Source organism: Mastacembelus armatus, chromosome 7, assembly GCF_900324485.2.
Source record: "Mastacembelus armatus chromosome 7, fMasArm1.2, whole genome shotgun sequence".
Classification (NCBI taxonomy): domain Eukaryota; kingdom Metazoa; phylum Chordata; class Actinopteri; order Synbranchiformes; family Mastacembelidae; genus Mastacembelus; species Mastacembelus armatus.
This window is the reverse complement of record NC_046639.1, coordinates 6,149,795-6,173,926: the sequence shown is the minus strand read 5'-3', so window position 1 is coordinate 6,173,926 and position 24,132 is coordinate 6,149,795. Positions and strand designations below refer to the sequence as shown.

The window sequence follows — 24,132 nt, the reverse complement described above, 5'->3', positions numbered from 1 at the left end:
ACAAATACAGTACTCTTGTTCCTGTTGTTAGAAGATTCTGTCATATGAAAATACACACTTTCATCACAGCCTTAAACTTACACACATTCACGCACAGACTGTACACAATCAGAGTAACTGACCTCAGGAAACACGTTTAACAAAAAAAACAAAAACATTTAAGCACACTCATTGTTCTGTTGAAAGAAATACATCCCCACTCCATTTTTATTCAAAACTCAAAAATGAATGTCATTCTTAACTTGGTTTTCCTTTTATTTTCCAATTTACAGCCATTAGAAGTGTAACAACATAGCAAACAAAAATGATCATGGTCATAAAATTAATTAAAAAATGTACACGCCCTCACACACACACACAGACAACCCACCCTAAATGTTTTTGAGTGACCATCCTCAGAGTCCCTCCTTCAGCTTCTTGGGAATTTGGACTTGAGGAGGCCACCAAATAGCCTCAGTCTGCCCTGTCTTTACCCAACTGCTACCCTCCCTCCCTGGTGGAGTGTGAGTGTGTGGTGTGAGGGTAGTGGAAATCAGGGGGCATTTGGTGGAGAATTACAGAACTCATTATTAGCACCTTCTGAAGAGAGAGCAACCCAAAGAAAAGATGGCCATTCAGCCCTAGATCCACCTGAAACCTAATGTTATGGTCAGCTCAGATTTAAACTCCACGTTGTTTATCATTGTGAGGTAGCTTTAAACATCAAAAAAGCAAAACAAATTTCCCTCAAATTCTTTCAAACTAATTTTCTTTTTTTTGGATGAGAGCTGGGGCCTTCTTCTGATGGGCAGTCCAGGGGTCCAGGACACTGAATCATAACATCCCAATGTAAACTCACTTTCCAAAAAGTGTTGGTGTGCATATAGACACATGTACACACATAATGTGGAAATATATATAAAACCATCTGGTTGTTTATAAACAGACTTTTACAACAATAGAACCAAGGCTTTATAATACACAGTGAAGGTTTTACTCCTGCTCGTGATGTACAGGCCTGGAGCACCTGGATTTTTTATTTTAGCCTACTTACTGAGAATTTTCTTTTGGTCTTATCTGCTTCAAAATGTATTTGTATGTCAGGAGGGAAAAGGGGAGGGAGGTGGAGTAGGACTGGGATAGAGGTTGTGCAGCTGTTCTGTAGTGGAAAGGGGGGGGGCTTGTCTTAACAAAGTAAACCTACCCAGTCCTACCTCAACTCTGCCCATTCAGATTGGACAATAAATAAATGACATCAAGTCATGTTTCTGTTCTCCATAACTTGTTCGCTTGGTCCTTCTTCCTCCTAGCTCTGACTCATTCCTGTCAACAGTGAGCCATGGGAAACATGACTGGATCTCAGGAAGCGGGCTGACAGAGAATGCTGGTGTGGTGTACAGATATTGCCGGTGCCCTTCAGTGCTAACATCCAGGGAGTACAACTTGGAGAGCACTTCGTTGTGAAAGAAAAACAATTTTCTTTTGTAATTTCCAGTCTTCTTTATTGTGGAAGTGAGTGTAATGATTCATGGTTGAGTTTTCGGTATTTGGGGGGCCATTGTGATACTCCACTTTACAAGAAGCAGACTGCGCCTACATCCACTCCAAATTCTTGGCCAGCTCCTCCGATGTCCAAAGGAGCAATGTCCACGATTGGCAGACGGGAGGTTTTCTGTGTTTTGTACTCAATGACAGTCTTGCCCCACTGGCCTGTATGTTTCTGTTGGTTGAAAATGGTGAAGTGTTAACAGCCATCTGACGACATTATGACAATTATACACACATTAAACTTAAGATGATGATGATGTTTCCTGGTTTTGTGTATCAGCTGTGTGCACTCACCTTGCAGCCGTCCTCCAACACACTGTATGTGAAGCGGCTGTTTCCCTCTGCACGAATCTCCACATCGTTAGAGCCCTGCAGCAGCAAAGCTTTCTTCAAGTTGCCTGTGGTATGGTCCATGTAAGCAATGCTGTTCTTGCAGTGGTAAGTGAGGTTCTGGGATGCTTCAGTGGACAGAAGTCTCAAGAAGGTGAGCTGGACGCTGGCAGCGGTGGCAGCAGGGCCATCCTGAGCATAGCTGAACTGCAGAACCAGACAACCAGTGGAAGAGTTAATTAGTAGCATTAAAGTTGAACATGATTTGGTTCAACAGTATTGTTTCAGGGAAAGATCTTAAGTAATATAGAAAAGGAACTCACGTGGAATCCTCCATTCATGGTCTCTCCAAACCAGATGTGTTTGCGATCCTTGCTCTTGCTGGTCCACCAGTTCTTCTGCGGTACCTTGGCGATGCTCGGGTAGACACAGGTCTCTCCAGTCTCCATGTTACAATAAACCTTGATGGCATCAGCCGTGGAACCAATGTTGGGGTCAACCCAGTAGTCTCCTGGAGAGGTGAGAAAAGTGGGTTAATAAGGAGAGAACTGTCACATAGTTTGTACTGTAAAAACAGACACCAAATCTGTTGGATAGCTCATACCAGTTATATCCAGTTGAATATGTATTTTGAAGGAAAATCACTTAAGTCAGTACTTGATTTGTCCGTTCTGGGCAACTGTAGAAACATGGTGGAACAACATGGCACTCTCTATGAAAGGAGACCTGCTCCCTATGCAGATTTAAAAGGCTCATTCTAAGATTTAAAAAATTGAATTGTTGGTATTTCCTGGTGATTACACACTAATGATAAAATGTTTAAGAATACTATGTTCCATTTCCACTAATAGATTGCTCTAAATATTACACACTGACCCTTTTAGAGTCCTAATGAGAAACTAACAGCAATATGCTTTGCATTTCTGGAAGGAGCCAGGCCTAAAAAGAATGTATATTTACTTCTAGGGAATCTATGGATATTAGATATTAGATTGTTGCTATTTTTAGGTGACGTTATGAATGTTATTGTTCATATTATATAAAATTATATCTTGCCCCACCACAGCATTAAAATACCATAAAAAATATAGGGTGACAGGCAGTATAGGGCAGGGGTCACAGATAGCAACATAAAAATATTACAGTAAAAACTGATAAAATGAGGGAAGGGCTAGGTTTTGTGAACTTCAATATCCTGATTGCATTTTCTAAGAAGAAACTTTAATATTTATATTCATAATTGTCACTTGGTTGCAACATTGGTTTTCCCCTAATTTTTGCTAGCTGTTTTAACTATCCACTGCAATTTCAGTCCCAACATTTAGATTTCCATACTATGTACATTGAAAAACAAAAAACCAAAAATTCTTAAGCACCATTTACAACGGCTGTCCACCATTAAAATCATTTCATTTCCTATTTAGATACATCTTCTGGGTGATTTTCTTCACAATGTAGTTGGTATGCCCTGGGAAGTTAAGGTGCCCATCTGTCACAGCCCCAAGATATTTAAACTACTGACAGCTTCTGCATAATGTTGCAGTTCACAATGATAATACGGTTCCTGTCTTGGTCCACAGGTTTTATGAATGTTTCCATGGTTTCCTGCCTCTTGTCTTTGGTAGGGAAAATTACCTTCAGCATTTGGTATTTAAGCAGGGAAACTTTTACAAATTATTAAATGAAATAGAAAGGTATAATAACATATTAAAACTGGTTGTCTGTCTAATTCAATACAAGTAAGTGATATGTTATTTTGAGACTGAGTGAAATTCAGCACTGGGATCCAGATGTTACAAACATAGAAGGACTTTCGTGGAGCTATGCTGGGAGTTTTACGAAGTTATCAAGGGAATTGTTGGGTTTTTAGTTTTAGTTTTTGTAAAGTGCCTTGAGATGATTTGTATTGTGATTTGGCGCTATACAAATAAAATTGAATTGAATTGAATTGAATTGAATTGAATTATCAAAGTTTATTCACTGACATGACTATAACAGGTGCCAAAAACATTAACGTCAGCCAAGTACAGTCTGTACATGTGATCTGAGCTAAATCTGGTTTAAGAATAGACAGATTTTATGTGAGTTCTTAGCTGATTACTAAGTTGGTTGTGAACATTTTTTCTAGGTCAATACTTAGAACACAAAAAGATATAATGTAACTGTTTTCAACACAGAACATAAGAATTTTGGGGTAATTTTAAAAATGTCTAAAAGAACTGACACTGACAACAGTGCATTTCTTTTTAGTAACATTTTAAGGCAAAAGGTCAGCACATCACTAGAACTTCTTTACTTTCTTTTTCTCTTTCACCTCCTCTCCCTACTTACCGCTCTTCCACTCGGGGTGGCACAATTTTAGGTCCCTGCAGGTGCGAGCAGGGTTCTTCTGGGAGCCATCGGGGCTTCGCAGGTTCTCAATCTGGCTGTTGAGGGACTTAAGGGTGGAATCAACCTCAACGTCGTGCTGCCTCAGGGAGCTGGAGGCCTCATCAGCCCTCATATACCTGAGAGGATCAGGGCCCTTCTCAGTCTGACCCAGACCAGCGAAGGCAGACATGTCAATACCGGGGCCAGGAGGACCAGGAGGACCAGGGGGTCCCGGGTTACCAGGAGGACCCTGATGGAGGGGCGAAAGCAGGATATGGATCAGGAGGGTATGCACAATGAAGTATAGCATTTAAATAGAATGGTGTGAAGCTTGTTATGGTTGTGGTTGTTTTTATAAGGACTTGGAACATACAGCAGGACCAGTTTCTCCAGAACGTCCACGAGGTCCAGGAGGTCCGATGGGGCCAGGCTGTCCATTAGATCCATCTTTGCCAGCAGGTCCAACTGGTCCAGGTGGTCCCTACAGACACGGTGCGTTAGCATTAAGATAAAAAATTAGAATATATATCAATAGATTTTAATTATTTTATTTACTGAACTTTTGTATTCTTTTCAAAGTGTAGAACTATAGTGTTTTTAAGATCCACTATACAGTTGGGATAAGAAAAAAAATTAAATGAAGCAATTGAAATGCAGCAGCAGTGTCTCTCCAGTAGTCCAATCACTTACAGACCCTTTGCCTTATTATGTGTGAAGATTATTTGTATGGTGACATTTCCCTTCATTTTTCTTATCATGCACAGTGCTTAGCTAATCTAGAATAGATATTGAAGTCCATTTCCGATCTCAGCAGGAGTGGCTTCACAAATCATGGTCTACCTTGTCTGTCTGCCTCTTTTCCTTGCAGAGAGTAATTACAAAATGCCTCAGCTGCTCATCTTATCACAGCAGTGGGTAATTAAAGCACGTTGGTTTTCCTGTCCCCATCTTCGTCAGTTGATTGGAGAATTACAAAAAGACTAACCTGTGCCCTTCATTATTATCATATATGTTGGGTGTTAAAGCTGCATGATGGGAATAGTAAGAGGTTTTTTTCCCTTTTTTTTCCTTCTTTCTCACCTTTGCACCGCTTGGTCCAGCAGGTCCGGCAGATCCAGAATCTCCAGCAGGACCCTGAAAGAAAAAAAGACAAATTAGATAACATAAAACATAGATAGAAAACTCTACTGCAGCAAGAATATATTAGATCTATATTTCTTACAGGAGGTCCAGGAAGACCTTGCAGACCAGTGAAGCCACGGTGACCTTTCTGTCCCCTCTCTCCAGTCTCACCAGCTTCTCCCTTGTCTCCACGTGGTCCTTGGGGTCCCTAAAGAGAAGGTTTTTCATGTATCAAAATTCATGGCTACATAAATGTGGCACTTTTAATTACCTAAATTGAATGAAAAAAAAACTGCAATTAGAGATAACGATACTCACAGCCATTCCTCTAGCACCAGCAGGCCCAGCGGGTCCTGCAGGTCCTTGGGCACCCTAAAGAAAGAAATCAGTGTTGTTATGACTGGTTACATACTAATATAAATCAGTACCCAAATATACAAATATAAATCAGTACTCAACACTGTGCCTTCGTGACTGGAATCCCTACAGTGCAGTGTGGTACTTACAGCTTCTCCTCTGTCTCCTTGCTTGCCGAGGGGTCCCACAGGTCCAGGGGGACCAGGGGCACCAGGAGCTCCAGGGGCACCTGCAGGACCAGTGTTACCTCGCTCTCCCTACAGGAGGATACAGGATGATGATTCAGGATATCAAGAGTATCTGCAAATGGACTGATCTAATAGGTTTTTGTCAATAAGTGTGATTTTTTTAAGCTAGTTTCAAAGTTTTATGTTAAGCTGGACCTTGACCTTACCTTGACTCCAACAGCTCCATCCCTACCAGGAGGTCCATCTGATCCAGCTGTACCCTAAAACACAGAGACATATTGTTATGATCAGGCATGCATTTCATTTAATAGATCAAAATGAAAGTGGTATTTGTTGAATGTATTGTACATTTGCCCATGGTTTAACTTACTGCTACTGTGAATGATCAGAAGTTTTGTATTTTTTTGTATTGTTACTATTGTTTTAATTCTGACCTCTCTACCAGGCTCTCCAGCAGGTCCAGTAATTCCAGGGGGTCCCACAGGTCCAGGAGGTCCACGGTCACCAGCAGAACCAGGGGATCCCTGTTTACCAGGCTCTCCCTAAGAACAGACAGGAATAGTATAGATATAGATCATGTTTACATTCAGGCAGTAATACTGCATTCATCCTCTGACCTTGTAGACATACAACAGGTAGAGGGGTTCCTTTTCAGTCTCAGTTTGTGTAACAGCTTAAATATAGCATAGCAATATTATAGTAGTTCCTTTGGCCCAGAACTTCTAACTTTCAGTAGTCATTTTACCAACAAGGTTACACCTTGAGAATGAAAATTATACATTCAAGACATCACTTACAGAAGGTCCAGGGAGACCAGGGAAGCCTCTCTCTCCACGCTGACCAGGCAAACCAACAATACCACGGGATCCGGCAAGACCCTGAGGACCTGCAGGCCCATCAGCACCCTAAACCATCAGGAAGGAGAAGACTGAGCCATGAAATGTTCTCATTTAGCTGCCTGAATTCAAAGTATGAAGATCTCCTTGTGCCAGTAGAGTACAGTTTGTGATTATATAGCAGGTGATTGAGGCAGTGTTGTTTCAGACCACAGCTACAGTGATATTTATTAAATGGCTTGTGTGAGGTTAGAAGTCAAACTCACCGGTGGCCCATCCTCTCCAGGTTGTCCTTTTTCTCCTTGTGGGCCGGGAGGTCCACGAAGGCCAGCGTCTCCCTGTCTTCCTGGGGTGCCGGGATCACCACGAGCACCCTTTGGTCCATCTTTACCAGCTGCACCAGCTGGACCAGTAGAGCCGGGGTTACCCTGTGATGGGAAAAAGAGAAGATGTCAGTGAATAATGGCAGAAGGACACAAACACAAATGATTCAACATGCTCATCTCATCTTGGAATTTGTTATTGAGGAAATACTCACATTAGGACCAGGAGGTCCAACTCTGCCTGCAGCACCTGGGAAACCAGTGGCACCCTGTCAAAGAAAACAAAAGAGCTCATCATCATCAATAAGTTAAGTCGTATTAGGATGTCATGCCATGTTATACAATGAAATACTGAGCAAATACAAGTTATGCATTTCACAGTATATGCAAAAACACTAAAGTGGATCAAAATAATCTATGTGGCAGCGCTTTGCTATGTGTCTTTTTCAATTGTGGAAGAGCATAGATTAACAGGTGTAGTTGAGATGCAGAACTAGATCATTTAAATTCATATAGGAATAAACCTGATTTACAAGTGTATATTGTAGCATTTACAGCAGCTTGTCTTATGTAAGGCTTATTTGGCTAACATGTCCTGTGTTGCACTACAAGGCAGGAGACATACTCAACACTAGCCTGTTTCATTTATTGTTTAATAAAATTACTGTTATTGTTGTCATAGATAAAAATCATCACTGCTACTTATTTGTGTTTAAGACACATATCACCCAGAATTTACACAAACCTTATGTGTGTATTTTTACATAGAATTTATTTTAAACTCTTATAAAGGTTTTAAAAAACAAAAGGGAAAACCTTTATTATGGGACCATGCTGGCTTTTATTTGCCAATCACTGCTACTTGGTTTAACAAGCAGCTTTGAAGCCAACATGATGTTGTTGATATTGGCTGATTTTACTGTGTTCAGCCTATATTTTTATCATACAGCATCAGATTGGACCTTATTTGAGAGCTTGGGATGGGTCAGAATCTGTTACTGTGATGTTGGGTCACACAATTCTTTATATGATTCATGCCATACACATGCTCATTGCTGTTGCAGCAGAATAAATCAATAAATCGATGAGTGACTCACTCAAAATCTAAAACTGTAATGTAATGCGTATGGTCTGTATGTGCATTCAGCTGAAGTAATGTATGATAGTTTGCTCAAAGTGCCAAAACTATTTACTTACAGGAGGTCCCTGAGCACCCCGGCCTCCTTTAGGTCCAGTTACACCAGTGGGTCCCTAGAGAAACAGCAGTTAGTTATGTTTATATTGCACTCTACTGAATGTAAAAGCACAGATTTCACTTAAGATACTGCATCTCTTTTGAAAGGATTATTTTCAGGTCAAATACCCACCATAGGTCCTGGGGCCCCAGATGGTCCCTGAGGCCCAGGAGAACCAGCCTCTCCCTTCTGTCCAGCCTCACCAAGCTCTCCCTTTGCACCAGGCTGACCATCTGCACCCTAGATAGTTTAATCAAACAATAATATTGACACAATATTAGTGAAGACAATTTTTAAAAATACATTTTCCCAGCATCTCATTTTAACAAAAGCTATTGCATTGACTTTACTTACAGGTGGTCCGGCAAAACCAGCAGGCCCAGGAGGACCACCCTCACCACGGTCACCCTACAAGAAGACAGCAGAGGTTGATGGTTAGAGCAAGCGTGTGTCGAGAGAGTAATATTAGTTACTCAGTGATTTTAGTTACTTAGTATTGTTTCAAAAACTGTCTGAAACACTGTGTTTATTGGCTTTTGTTAAAAATAAAAACAGCCTTGCAAAATCTCCACATCCATTTCCCAGTATACAGGATTCTTGGTAAACCAGAATAACTTGTAGAAATGTTAATAGGTAATTGCACAGAAACAAAATGGCATGGGTATTGTACAATCTGTTCATAATCCTGTTCTCCCTTCATATTCACCACTATGTTACTGTTCTCAGCAGTTTTATGAAAACTCCTTAGCCTTACCTCTTACAATCTAAATCAGTTTACCTAAAGCCAAGACTTGTATTTATATTACATAATTCTGAATGGGAAACATCTGGAGTAAACACGTTTCTTCTCAATTTGTAGTCAAATCAAGTTAAATATGATATATAAGTAGGACATATTATAAAAATAGAACGCACAAAATGGATAAACATTAAAATATTCATGCTTCTGTGTCCACTAGATCTTTTATTAAGACAGAAGTCCATTACTTTGAGCCCCTTCTCACACACCAGCTGATTATTTTCTGGTGTATACTGCATACAGTGACACATAAATATGACCCTCAGAATATGAGAAAAAGTGATACTGCACTTACAGGAGCACCACGAGCACCAGGAGCACCATTGGGTCCACTAGATCCAGTTTCACCCTGTAGAGGAGAGAAATGTTAAATGTTAATGTTAATCAGTCAAACCTACCAAGTAAGCAAACATACAATACTGAAGGTAAAGTAAACCCAACTAAGTTAATTTAAACGCAGCTGATTATTATCCTTTTTACAATCCAAATCCTAGCACTGTTATTCTTACCTTAGCACCATTGGGTCCAGCTGGGCCAGGTGGACCAATGGGTCCAGTTAAACCCTGAGGAAGAAGAAAGCATGGATGGAGAGATAAGAGGATGAGAACAGAGTTTATCTAATATCAAATCTTACAATTTTTCTTTTCCTTTGATGCCTGCTTAAAAATGTAATTCTGTAATAACAGACTAAACAGAATAAGACAGCAAGGATTTATTTTGAACTCACTCTGGCACCATCCTTTCCAGGAGCACCTTCAGGTCCCTTTTGTCCATTGTCACCCTGTTGAACAAAGAAGAAAGATGCGTGTTAATCACACATGAAACTACAAAGCATGACATCTGCTTTATTCAAATGTACCGTTTCACCCTTGAAGGTAATGCGTTATAATGAAAAAAAGCCTGTTACAACTACTTCCAAGAAACTACTCACTCTGTCTCCTTTTGGTCCTGGGATGCCACCGGCTCCTCTCTCTCCAGGCATACCCTGCAGGCCAGGGGATCCCTGAGGTCCAGAAGCACCAGCTGGTCCAATAGCTCCCTGAATTAAAATGAGGAGATCAGCTGTTAGTGTATTTTTTTCATGTCTGCTCATTTCTTATGAACTAATTTAAATTAACCTGCGATGATGTGCTGGTCTTCTCTTTTTACTGACAGTGCTAGAGATGTACCATACATACATCATTTTATAAACGCTGTGAAAAGAGTTTCATCATTCATCTATAACATGTCACATCTCAGAAAGTGAGAACCAAAACTACAGGTTTGAGTTCAGCATGCTCACCAAGGAAAAAGAAACCAGAATGGTCATCGTTATTTCTGTTTGCACATTTCATCTTAATTAATTTGACTTTATGGGAAAAACACTTATTCACTTTCTTGCTGACGCTTAGGGCAGAAGATCAATACTACTCTCATATTAAATGTTAAGCTGCCACCAGCGGTCAATTAGCTTAGCTTAGCATAGAGCATGTAAACAATAGGAAGCAGCTGCCTGGCAACAAAATCTACAAACAGCCCATTAATTAACATCTTACATTTCACTTATTTAATTTGTACAAAACCTGAAGTATTTATGCAAGACTGTTAACTGTAGTTTACAGGTTGTTATTTATGTCCTCAACTATCTTTCGTCTGGAAACAGTGACCTCTGGACTGGTCACTGGATATGTGGAATAGTTGAAACACCAGTACCCCTGTCTTAATAATCTTGCATAGAGGATACTCATATCGTAAATCAGTTTGAGTCATCCACTGACCTTTGGTCCATCAGTTCCAGGTGTTCCAGGAAGCCCACGTGGTCCCTGAAGTCCCTGAGGTCCAGCACCACCCCTCTCACCAGGGAAACCCCGTTCACCCTGTTAGGAAACAGAAGCACAGTGGATCAATAGGAGAAACAGGAAATGCTAAACACTGTTTAATAATGTGAGGCAAGGACGACAAAGTGCTTGCATTTTCATATAAAACACCAATGTAGATGAAGCATATTATCCATGTATCACCTGTAGAACACAAAATGAAAGTCATAACTGGCTGTGTAAATACTAATATGTTTTTTAAAACACAAAGTCTGAACATTGAAACTCACTCTGGGTCCAACAGCACCAGGGGCTCCAGCCTCTCCAGGAACACCCTACAGAGAGTAGAGATACACCACTTTTATTCCAGATTTAGGTATAATGGCACATGACAACAGGGAGTACCACATTTAAGTACAATGTGATATTTACTCTATATTGATGCTTAGTTGAATGAACTGTAGCAGCCTTTAATATGAAGTATACCAAGTTATTGTTACCTTTTTGAACCAGAGGCTATTTACAGCTTTTTTTGTATTTCTAGTCTTATGGCATGTTGCCACACATATATGTCACACATAGCATATTTATTTTACCAGAAAGCTACTCAAAATACCATTAGTTTGGCATGTAGTCTATGTCAGAAGGGATGAAGAGTTTTTTTGTTTTTTTTTATCGAAGAGAAACCAACAACTCACCTGGTCTCCAGGTTTTCCAGACTCTCCTGGGGCTCCAGTTGGTCCAGGCAGACCCTATCAAGCAACAGCAAAAGGATTATCTTATATGATATCTGTAAATATAGATCGCCAGACAGAGTTATTGACTTTGGGGTGACTGTGAATAACACAGAAGTGTCCAGAACTGTGAAGTGTGTTGCTCTTGTATCTTTAATACATACTGATATCTGCTCATATTAGTATTCAAGCTTTGCCTTGTTATTTTTGGTTTTACAGGGATATTTAGGGATATATCAATACCGTAACTCACCTGGAAGCCAGAAGGTCCAGGCTGTCCTTGTTCTCCTCTCTCTCCAGCAGGTCCCTATGAAAGCCCAAAACAAAGTTGATCAGTTTATGACAAAGGCACATGGCAACTGTCAGCTAAGTGTAAGTGATTTTCATTTAATGAAAATTAAAATTTTATGAAATTTCAGATGAATTTAATTGCAATGAAATACTCACAGCAGGTCCAGAAGGTCCAGCAGCACCAGTTTCACCATCTTTTCCAGGTAGACCCTGTTCAGAGAGGCGTACTTACATTATGAAAGTGGTCTGGAGACAGAACATGATGAACTTACTTGCTTGGAAGTAGATAAAGTATGCAAAAACGTGACTTACTCTCAGACCAGGACGGCCCACAAGTCCCTTCTCTCCTGGCTTTCCAGGTTCACCCTGTTAAAGAGAAATCACATTAAAGATCGAGTACAACAGGCTTAATGACAGTAGTGTTATCTGGCTACTTAAATCCTGAATTTGTGGACATGAGATTCTCGATCATCCAGGTCATGATATATCCAAAGAATATGGATATAGCTGTACAATAGCGCATATTAATCAGTATAAAAAATGCTGTATGCACATGTGTGTAATAGTAAAGTGTCCCCAACACATCCTTTATAAAAGCCTGCACACACGTACATTAGCTCCCTTTGGTCCTGGGAATCCCATCACTCCTGGCTGTCCACGGGCTCCCTGAGGACCAGGTGGCCCTGGGCGACCATCTTCACCAGGGGCACCCTGTCAAAGGCACAAGGTAAAAATCCCACATCAGGACTGAGATGAAAGATTACAAATTATAACTTGGAACTGAAAACTAGCATGTGCTAATTATGATTATACCCTGAAAAAAGGCTGTAAAGTTGTTTGTGAAACACTGCGGCTGCTTGAAGAGCATGTACATTGTTGAGTTGTCAGCTATATGGACCCATTGTAGCTACAATTACATAGTGTGCAATTATACTCATCAATTGTACTCTAAGATAACAATGTGTAGTGTTAAATATGTGATATAACAGGGAAACGTCAATAATAGGCTTTCATTTCAGAAAATGTGGTGAATCCAGTGTCTTGTTTATTGAGTTCAGATGTTATCTGCAGTTTTACGTGTCAGTAGTTTTATTGTGCTGTAAGACACTGTTGTTGTTTTGTGTTAAAATGCTGCTGAGAGCCCATAATTACAAGGCCAGCCCCTCTATTTTTTGTTTTAAGGTCTGTAAACATAAAAGGGAATGTATTATTTCATAATTAAGACACTTTGTACAATTTGCTTTCATGAAAATGCATCAAATTATGAATCAGATTTCTTGTAAACTTTGGTTTAGTGATGATAAAATATTTTGCTTGAATTTTTTTATTGACTTGTATTGTTTTAGAAATTATGGACTGCACTTTTCATAACCATGATAAGACATCGTGTCCAAGGATCAGCACTGCACTCACAGTGGGCCCAACTTTGCCTTGAGGACCAGCATCTCCAGGACGGCCAGTAAGACCCTATGGCAGAAATTTTAGAGATCATCAGCATTATTCAGGAAGTCAGGAAAACCTCAACAAAGCAAAAAATCAAATTAAGTCACAAGCAATATCCATCTGGTTTGACAAAAACTAGAAGTTTGCAACCTTATCTGTCTAATTATGAGCAGCGAATAAGTGACAATGAAGAACTCACTCTAGCTCCAGGGAGACCAGGCTCTCCTGTGCGTCCAGGGTCTCCAGTAGCACCTTTAGGGCCAGCAGCACCAGGAACACCACGGTCACCGGGGGCACCCTGAGGAAGACATTGTAAATATCAGCCTGCTAAATAGGAATTTGCAAATTATTTTGTGATCATAGCAGCATCTTTGTCGTACTGCAAAGCCAAGGGCACAGATTTAGCCTGTGAGCTCCAATCAGTTTGATCCAAGTCCAAGTTAGCAATGTAATTTTACCCAGGACCCACCTTAGCACCAGCCAGACCGTCCTGACCAGGGAATCCACGGTTACCAGGAGCTCCCTGAAAAAGATCACAGAAAGAAACACAACTTTGATTAGGTATAGGCATAAAATAGAAACAACTCATTCACTTAATTTCTTCACCTTCTACCAATTTTATTGTACATCCTGTAATACTTACTCTCTCTCCAGGTGGTCCGATTGGCCCAGCAGCTCCCGGCTCTCCTCTGGCTCCTCTCTTTCCTTCTTCACCAGCAGGGCCAGGGGCACCTTGAGGACCAACAGGGCCCTGGAAAAATGTATGTATCTTAGTAAATCTACTCTTTATTTTAATCTAGTAGACATGTCCCACTGGTTAAGGCATATATGGTCAAAAATTCACTGAAATCAAAAACAAACTGAGCAACTCACAAGCTCTCCCTTGGGCCCAGTTTCGCCTTTAAATCCAGGAAGACCAGGGTCTCCCTACACATACAAAGAACAACAAGTAATCAATCAACATAAATAAGAAACAAGGTTTTATGTAGTTTTAGCTTATTCCCAAGTGACTTACAGACTGTCCCTTTGGCCCCAGAGGTCCTGTAGCTCCCTGTGGTCCAGGTGGGCCACGGGGACCAGGGAATCCAGGAGCACCAGCAATACCAGGAGCACCCTTCATGGAAGAAAGATAAATAAGATTGATAGACAAGAATAAAGTAAAATACTAACATTATAAATTATAAAGCAAAATAAGGTGAGTAAATGAGGTAACATAGGATTAAAATTATGTGAAGAGAGAGAGAGCAGACTTACAGCAGATCCTTTAGCTCCAGGAATACCATCAGTACCAGGGTTACCCTGCACAGACAGAATTAAAAATTAATAAACAACAAAAATATTTTTAGAATGAATGTTGTATGAGTAATTAGTGTCAGGATAAGTGATGACAAACCGATGCTCCAGCAGGTCCAGGAGATCCTGGGGTACCAGCCTCTCCACGGGGTCCCTGTGTGCCCTCAGGTCCACGGGAACCGGTAGGACCAGCTTCTCCCTGGCAGGACACAATAAATCTATCATTTATAGGTGGAAAAACAAAATTGTTTTGCTTTTCATTAATCTCTATATCCAATATTTGTATCTCAGTATTGGACAATCTGAGATAATGTGTTTTTCACCTGTCTAAGGAATCATTCTCTCATAACACAGTATGTCTCCAATTGACAGGGCTGCATATCAGATTTAATAATAGAGTTTTATTTTAGGGATATGAGAAGAAACTGCAACTTGTTCCTCCTGAACAAAAATATCATAGTATTCTTTGTAGAATAGACACTACTGAAGCTGATGTTTTATGTTACAGGATCTACATCAACCAGAAATTATTATAGAAATCTGTGGGAATTTAACTAGTGGTAAAGTAAAAAACAATAAATAGTTTAATAGACAATAACCAGGCTTTTATTGTTTTATTTTAATAACTGAAGCCTGCTATGGGGAAATATTCATTTATGATAATGCAGTCTTACAGACCTTGGCTCCTGGGGATCCTGGGAAACCAGGAGCTCCAGCAGGACCAACAGGGCCCTGTGGGCAGAAGAGAAATCTGCAGATGAGGTTTCATGTCTGATAAAATAACATATTAAATAAAACATGAAATGGAAGAATTAGATGCTGAACTATGATACATACAGGTGGACCAGCAGGACCGGGGAGGCCATCATTTCCACGGGCACCCTGAAAAATGAAAAGACAGATTTGTCAGTTCTGTGCCTCATAATACAGACACCATGACATTCAGTTTTATAAACAGATTCAAAATTGCAGAGTAAAATGTGTCTCTGCCCAGTGGATTGAAGCAGATAGAACACTGGTACTCACTGCAGCACCAGCAGCTCCTGGGCGTCCTCTCTCACCAGGCAGACCACGTGGGCCCTATGACAGAGGACACAGTTGATCAGTTTATCATGACCAGTTTATATTGAGAAGCAAATAGATTAAACATGGCAATAATTCAGCTATTTTTTTCTGTTTGCAGAAGAACAATAAAAATCAGGAAACTCACCATTGGTCCAGGAGCACCATTCTCACCAGGGGCACCAGACTCACCCTGACAGGAACAGAAGTGAACAGAAGAGTTTATAGAAGTAGGTTGGAAAAGCAAATAAAACCACAGAAATCTGTAATTTGTTAATTTAACTTGTTTAAATTTATATTGTCACAAATGATAATGTGGTGAGCCTACCTTGGCTCCTGCAGCACCACTCTCTCCCTTAGCTCCATCCAGGCCAGGATGACCCTACAGTGAAACATGAAGGTCTTCATCAGGACTCACACAGCAGTCAGTCCTCAGGTGAAATTAATGAGAAGCTACAAGGAGCTGCTATTAGCAGTAAAAGCTAAAACACTCACCCTGTGTCCTTTGATTCCAGGAAGTCCAGGGGTTCCAGGGAATCCACGTGCTCCCTGAAAGAAAAACAAAAAACATTAATTTGTCTTTTGTTTCTTTTTTTTGATTTTCACTTTTAATCCTGAGCTTTGAAGCATTCCGCATTTAAGTGTGAAATAATCACTTGATCAATTATTATTTGCTCACCTGAGGCCCAGCAGGTCCACGATCACCAGGTTTGCCAGGTTTGCCAGACTCACCCTAGCAACAAACGAGAAGTGAAAGAATTAGTGATCGAAGTAGTTGGTGTACAGTAGCTGCACGGTAAGATGTATCTCCACCGTACTTTACTATGATGGGATGCTTCTTTCAGCATGCAGCCGATGTTTGATGATGTCATCAATTCATCACTACTGTTAAGAGATAGATAGTGCCTCCTGTTGATTCATGTAGTGTATTATGAGCAAGTATATAAGGGAGGATTGATTAAGTCACTGTGAAACAAGAGCAAGAAATTTTTTCCTACTCTGTTCATTAAATTGTGGTTTGCATTGGAATTTGACCTCAGTGTAGAGACATGTTTTGCTTTCTTTTAATGAGCAGTGGGTTTCAAATGTAGATTAAGCTTTGGTGCTTACATCACTTCCTGGTTTTCCAGAAGGTCCAGGTGGCCCACGAGGTCCCATTGGTCCCTGTTGTAAAGCAAAGGTATAGCTACTGATTTAATCCACATAACAACAACTAGAGAGGTGGTGCAAACTATAAACACTGCTAAATGTGTAAAATAAACAGCAATAAACTTAAAATGAACATGGCAGTAGGTGTTGTTGGTACACCCTATAGGTAACACAAATGTGATGATGAAGTCTGGATGCCAGGTGCCTTTTGGTATAGTTATTACTTACAGCTGAACCGGACTCTCCAGCCTCTCCAGGGGCACCTTGGAAACCCTGTGGTCCCTGCAGGTGCAAATGACAATGCAGTCTTAGGAGTATATTCCTTTATGCCAACAATTCTTCTCTCTATATATCCACAGTATGTATTTGATTATAATGATCAATCACATCATGATGTAGTGTCGTAATGTATGTACTTACAGGAGATCCAGAAGGTCCAGGGGGACCACGAGGACCCATAGGACCCTGCAAGAGACACATAAGACATACATAAAAATTAGCTTTTTTAAATCACAGTTTAACTAATTGGATACCTGGAATAATGAACTCAATATTCAAAGCTACTGAGAGAGTGATAACTTTATTTTGGGCTCAGAAGATTTAAATAACATATCCCTCAGATTTAAAATTGATATTGCCCTAAAACATCTATTCTACAAAACCTTTGCAAAACCTAAAAGAAAATCAATCTGTATGTCTATATAAATCATAATATAGTTTATGAATATTGCTCTTAGGAAATATGTTAAAGAGGTTCATACCCAAAAATACAAATAAATATGACTCAGGTTTAGTGTCAACAGCAACTTTGAAATTACAAATCAGCCCAAATTATTGAATTGCAACTACTGAGCCACCAGGTGGCAGCATTGCATTCAGCTAAGCCAACGTTTACAGTATATTTTTTATTACTGGTATGTAGCAGCAACTCCATGACAGGCCGAATGCCAGTAAATTTTTGTTGCTCTGGCAAATCAGTTGTCTACACTGCAGAAAGCACACACACACTCTTACTGATTACTGATCTGCTGATTAACATATAACTCCACTTACCATTGGTCCTTGCATCACACCCATTGAAGCACCTCCAGCCTTCTCATCAAAACCTCCAGCCATCTGAGCAGCAAAGTTCTGTAAAAACACAGAGCAGACAGACACAGTCAGTTTATGTAGTTTATGCCACCTGAGCTACCTGGGCACACAGCAGCAAATCAAAATGTTATCTGATGCACAGACTTTTACCTTGAAAGAAACATGTTCACATGCAGGTAGTGTTGTTTGTGCTATGTGTTACAGAAACTCACTCCTCCAAGCCCTGGTTGTCCAGGTGGTCCAGGTGGACCGGGGGGTCCGGGGTTTCCAGGGATGCCAGGTTCACCATCTCTTCCTCGTGGTCCAGGATTTCCCTAGGGAAAAGGAGAAAATGGTCATTTTCTCCAAGTCACCTGTTACCAAAAGAGTTATGGAAGATTTCAGGTCAGAGATCATCTGCTGTACACTTGGTTATTTTAACTAACAAGGTTCATTCTGTATTTTGGGTTATGTATTTTATTCCTCCTCTGGTCTTTCTGCAGTGTACTAATTCTGATTATAACCCAAACAGCTTCATGGAATGTGCGTGATTAGATTTTTGATGTTTTCACACTTCAGTAGTAATGAGATTGAAATATCAAGCTATACAGAACACACTGGTGATTCAATTCTAATAATGATGAACTGCTGTTGCTCAATATGTGATGGCCTTTTGAAGGCACATTCTGTGATCATATCATGACATTAATGCGAGAGAAATGATGTACTGAGTAGGTAGTCATAGATGCTGGTTTTTTTGCTCCTTACCATATCACCCTTAGCTCCAGCTTCTCCGCGTGGTCCCTGCTCACCTGGGGGGCCCTGCACAAACAAAAGTGGTTGTCTCAGTATGATACGAAGATTCACAGCAGGGCTCAAACTATTCAGAGCAAGAATTGTGCACCAGTGAACAACCTCATCAAACATTGCTTAAATAAGTGTAGCAAAGCATGCTAAGTATTTTTCTGTATTTTTAAAAATCTCAATAAAATGAATAGAACAGTTTGATTATTACCATAGGCCCTGGTGGTCCTTTTGGTCCTACAACCTGCACAAAGATAAAAATGAAATGGCTGAAATGGCTGTTCTTGTAAATGAGTCCTTATTACAAGACCTGTCTGTTATGCAGTGTCCCACTGTGCCAGCTTCTAAACAGCTAAAAGTAGAAAAGTACATTCCAACTTTGTAGGAGGGGGACATCAAGCTAAAAACTTGATGATTCGTTTGACAGAAAGAGTTTTGCTAAAAACATTACCTCCTTTTAACCCATGTTTTGGCTGACCTGACATGTGCACTTGCAGCAACGTTTCTGAGAGGATCTAAGAGGATTTGATTGGGTTCATTATGTCCAAGGAATGCAGGGTTTTTCTTCATTTGATAGAGTCCAGTTTGACATTAAGAACAGCTTCCTTTAGGAGACATGTTTAAACTCCAGGACAAGTGCAATAAACAGAATTTATATTTATATTTATAATTTATATTGATACTTGTTCTGGGTTTCCTAGATTACCAAACAGCCAATATTAATGTTGCGAAATTCAACAAAGCAAAAAAATATGTGCACATATTGGTAATTATTATGCAAATTAATGGGCTCGTGTTAGACATTTGCCAAGATAGAAAACAAACTGATTCCATTTGATAATTATTTTAAATAAATAAATTGAAAATAGTAACCATAGAGGTAAATGGATGGCAGCTTCCTAAGAACCCCCGATCCAATGAGTTTGTATATAATGTAGTTGAGAGGGAAGTTTTATCTACTGTATTACTTATTGTGATGTACTTCAGAGGAGTCATACTTACATCTGCAATATCTCCTGGTTCACCTTTCTGGCCCTGATTGATTAAAGAAAAAAGTGACAGTGCTTTCAATCACTTTGCTAACAAACCAAGAGACTGGTGCTGTTTTCATGTTTGATGCTTATGAGTGTGTATGGATGTCAGTATTTTCCCACAACATGGATCCTCACCTTAGCGCCAACTGTCTCTGATGTTGCAGATGGATTGATGAAGGGGACAAGAAAGGAAGCAACATTAAAAGTGAGACATGTAACTCTCATCTGAAAATGCGACCTGCAAAGAGAACTAACAATGTCAGAAGTGATTGACTCCATTCACCGAACACCAAAGAAAAGAACCCATCTAGATTATATTAATGATGAAAGCGATGATGCAGAAGCAAGCGTGGATTAGGTGTGTATGGATCCAATTATTGAAGAAAATGTTAACATACTGTTAGTAAATAAAAACAAGCAAGCTATAAGGTTAGGTTATTCTGTTATTAGATATTGTTTCTGGCCAGTGTGAGACATTAATTAATGCCCAAGTGATCTCCAGTAATGTTTGATGGCAAAAACTAGTGTCTCAGCAAAGGCAATGAGCCTTTTATGAGTAATTAAGTGGAATATGTCTGAAATCATTCAAACTATCATGGGCCAGGAGTTTTCTGAGTACACCACAACACCAGTGTCTCTTTTCAAGGTATTTAACTTTCATGTTTATCTGTATATAGTCTGACATGAGGCCTCATACATCCATGCATTGGTTTAGATTACCTGGAGACACCCTTCCTCTGTCTAAGACTTCTAAATGAGTCACATTAATCACTGAGTTTGGGCTCAGTATGAATGTTGGTATAATTTTAGACATGGGTTAAAGCAGGCAGAGGCATCTCTACTGTTTTAAATGAGAACCAGTCAACACATCTCAGGATCCACCCATTCCCACACAGAAAATACTTTGACTGGGAAGTGGTGTCATCCTGATAATGCTGCTTATCTGGTCTCTAAGAAACTACAGGTTAATTTCAGAATAGGAAACATCAAGTCCTGACTGGGTCTTCATCTAAAAAGTCAGTATTACAAATGTCAAATCATAAAAACATGTCTTTTAAAGCAGGTAAAACTATGGAAATTACAGCTAGACATATAATCAGTGACCACTGCAGAATATTTGGATCCTAAGGCTGTTCCCCATTCAGAAGTGTTAGTCAGGTGGGAGATAAATGCAAAGCTAAAAGAGTAATTTATTTATGATTATGTGAATAAATAAATTACAACCAATGGGGGCAGTGGCATCAGCAGGGCAGATGGGACAGCACTCTCCAGATGGGATGATAGGGTTGGCACACTCTTTGATCTCCTCGCAGATTATTTCATCACACAGAACTGCTCCACTGTCGCACACACAGATACGACATGGCTCTGGCTTCCACACATCCTTATCATTATACTGCTGACCCTCCTGGATGCAGGGACCTGCCTCCTCTGTGGTGGCCAGCAGTGGGCGCATTGCAGGTTGACAGGAGGAAAAAGAGCAATATAAAGACAGTGGCTGGTTAAGAAGATTAGTTAAAATGGAAGCTGTATTGGAGTGTATACAGTATTGTGGATTTGTGTGGTAGATGTTAATGTTGTTTTAAGAGAGGGAAGTGAGAATAAGAGGATGTAAGTGGGAGGAAAGGGCAGGGGAGGAAATAGGAGGAGCAATAACTCCTTGGGGGTAAGATGGAGGAGGAGTGGTTAATGAGTGACAGGGAGGAATGTAGAAGGAAGAAGGGAAAAGTCCTACAGCATTAATTTAAATTAAAACTAGCCTTAATGAAGTAACTTAAAGTGTACAAAAAGTGACATTCAAAGAGCAGAACAAGGGTTAACAAGGTTAACAAGGGTTAAGTGGAAGCAGATGATTCGCTGTGGCGACCTCTGAAGGGAGCAGCCGGAAGGAAACGAAGAAGAAAGAGCAGAACAGCAAAGCAATGAAAGATATGAGTGTGACTACATGAAGCTTTGTTGCTATGATACTGATGGTCAGATGCTGGTTTGCTCCCGAAAATACAGTGACACAAACAGGTAGCTGTGGAGCACAACTATAACTCACAAGTTTTAAATATAGGTTAACTCTTGCTAGAGGGAAGAAAAAGTTCCAGGTTATTATGTGGAGAATTTATAGCAGCTTAAAATGCAATGTCAACAAAAGCCACAGTGAATGGCTGTGTCTGAAAATCTAGTTGAGGCATTTCAAAGTCATGGGCTGAGGATATTTAACCTGCTTGCCTGTTCTGCTGCTCGTATGAATGAACCTCTCTTACAGGGATACTGTGCCCATTTGACAAGCTGCTGCCTTAAGTAAACAGGGGTTTCTTCTAAATGTCTCCATCTGGATCCCATAGCTGTGTCAAGTGCCAGTGCAAACACTTTGCAGAATTAAGAATGGGTGATTTGTTTAATGTATACAGTTTAGGGCTGGGCCTAATTACTGTTTTTATTTGTTTTTTAAGTATATTTGTGAAAGTAATAGTTGGCACATACATGCCTCAAACCTGTTTCATTTCTGAACAGAAATGACTTTGGCAACTTCCAGCTGAAACTTTTGTATCCATTATTTCTTTTTCTTAGATTCACATGTTAATGTAATGCTAAAAGTTGATAAATGCCAGGGGAAGGTGTCCTGGAAGGAGGAAGGGTAGGACAGTAATGTCCATCTTGCTATAAATACAACTATATGTCAGTCACCTGTTGACTCCTGCTGTGCACCCAGTCATCTGTGCCACTGTCTTCCTGCTACCCTTTGAGCCTGCTAGTCTGGGGTCAAGCACTGTCTGACCCTGTCACTTCAAATTGTAAAAGCCCTGGACCTGCTGCAGCTAAACCCTGTGGGAGAGGTTTATTTTACATTTCTTTACTATTTACTATTGAAATCACTTTAACGTTTTAGAATACTCTGAGTTGTCAACTGACAAGTGCTTTTTATTCATTTATAGCAGAAAAAAAAGGAAAGCATCAGGAACCCACATTAAGCAGATTTTCTGTTGAAATCTTGTACTGCAATAAGAGCAAACACAACACAACAGTCTGAGCAGTAGGTCCCAGGAGATGACAAATGGACACTTGTTGACCTGGTCCTCCATCCCACACAGATGTACCTTTACAGCCTATCATATGCAGGCACTTGGAAAGACCATTGACAGACTGCTTGTCAGTACAGACTCATATCATCAGAAACAACTACATCATTGTAAATAGCACATAATGAAACTGGCTTACTCTTCTTGTTCTTAATTTGACATCACACCATTTGCATTCAATATATTTTTCACTATTCTTCTTAAACATCAGATAAATAACCTCAGCAGTGTCTTCAAACTCGTTTTTTGCAAATAAAAAATAAAAAATAAAAAACTCAGCAACTTACGGTCATCCTCTTCCTGACATCTGACCACGGATAGTAAAACAACTTGGGATGCTACAAGTAGCAGAACAGTCCTCGAGTCCACAAAGCTGAACATGTCTAAATATTAGACATGCAGGAGCTTGGATGAGAAGTGGACGGATGGAGGAAACCAGGCTTTCAGTCAGTGGTGTGTTGAGTGTGTGTTCCCAGAGACTTATGGCACCATGCAGTCAAACCCTCCAAAATCTAAGTGGAATCCACCGCGGGGCCCCAGCTGGCACTCTGCACCCACCACGTCAGGGCAAGCACCGCGGTTTTATGTCCACTGTGCCTTGTATGGATCTTCGTATATTCCAAAATGCCAGTCCTTCCCCCAGACCCCCTGTAATGCTGAAACCTGAACCTCATCTCCCTCCCCTCAATCCAGTAGCATCAACTCTCCCAGAGATTTTTTTTAAACTCAAGCCCTCCTTCCTCCCCTGACCTGCTTGGCCTGGCCTGGCCAAGAGATGCACCTTCACTTTCACATCAAATAAGGAACTACCAGCAGCACAGCACAGGTCAAGCCCTGACTACATGAAACTGTGCCAGTCAATTAGGAAATTTCAAAGCTGACAGAACTTTCAGGCCCATTTTCTATGCTACAATATGCATTTTTATTAATAAAGTATAGCTTAAAAATAGACATTGCTATTGGCATACATACTGAAAGTCAAATATCCTGAGGTTTGCAATTAATAATAAAATTATTGCATTTTTAAAAGACAATGTCTAAATATTTAAAAATCAATATCTTGAAATCTGTGTTTTCCAGGCCTGGTTTAAACCTGGTCTTTCCAGTCCTAGGTCAGACTTTTCTAGGAAAAACTGTAGCTCGAACATTATACACAGGTATAAATAAACCTTTACCACAAAACTGGTAACTGCTGTGATAAACTAAGCTGCAAGTCCTAAGAGGCTATAAAGTTTTACCTGACTGCTAGTTGCATGTGAAAATATTCTTTCTATAAGAGGATTGACCCATGTGAGGA

General features: G+C 40.2%; 1 protein-coding gene across 1 annotated transcript; it reads right to left on the bottom strand.

The window, feature by feature from the left end:
• Positions 1-1,552: 1,552 nt before the first annotated feature.
• On the bottom strand, positions 1,553-23,216 carry col2a1a (collagen, type II, alpha 1a). Its single transcript, XM_026331458.1, has 54 exons — positions 23,123-23,216; positions 20,989-21,195; positions 19,900-19,916; positions 19,733-19,765; positions 18,942-18,974; positions 18,695-18,748; positions 18,160-18,261; positions 17,909-17,986; positions 17,276-17,320; positions 17,084-17,137; positions 16,817-16,870; positions 16,386-16,439; positions 16,202-16,255; positions 16,035-16,088; positions 15,855-15,899; positions 15,671-15,724; positions 15,482-15,526; positions 15,323-15,376; positions 14,745-14,843; positions 14,606-14,650; positions 14,367-14,465; positions 14,225-14,278; positions 13,995-14,102; positions 13,821-13,874; positions 13,551-13,649; positions 13,322-13,375; positions 12,521-12,619; positions 12,221-12,274; positions 12,065-12,118; positions 11,871-11,924; positions 11,582-11,635; positions 11,174-11,218; positions 10,845-10,943; positions 10,019-10,126; positions 9,815-9,868; positions 9,597-9,650; positions 9,383-9,436; positions 8,643-8,696; positions 8,421-8,528; positions 8,251-8,304; positions 7,269-7,322; positions 6,997-7,158; positions 6,692-6,799; positions 6,329-6,436; positions 6,101-6,154; positions 5,856-5,963; positions 5,668-5,721; positions 5,450-5,557; positions 5,308-5,361; positions 4,601-4,708; positions 4,189-4,477; positions 2,181-2,368; positions 1,822-2,064; positions 1,553-1,699 (listed from the first exon to the last, which is right to left on the bottom strand). The coding sequence occupies exons 1-54, from the start codon at positions 23,214-23,216 to the stop codon at positions 1,553-1,555; spliced, it is 4,473 nt and encodes a 1,490-aa protein (XP_026187243.1).
• Between the last annotated feature and the right edge of the window lie 916 nt (positions 23,217-24,132).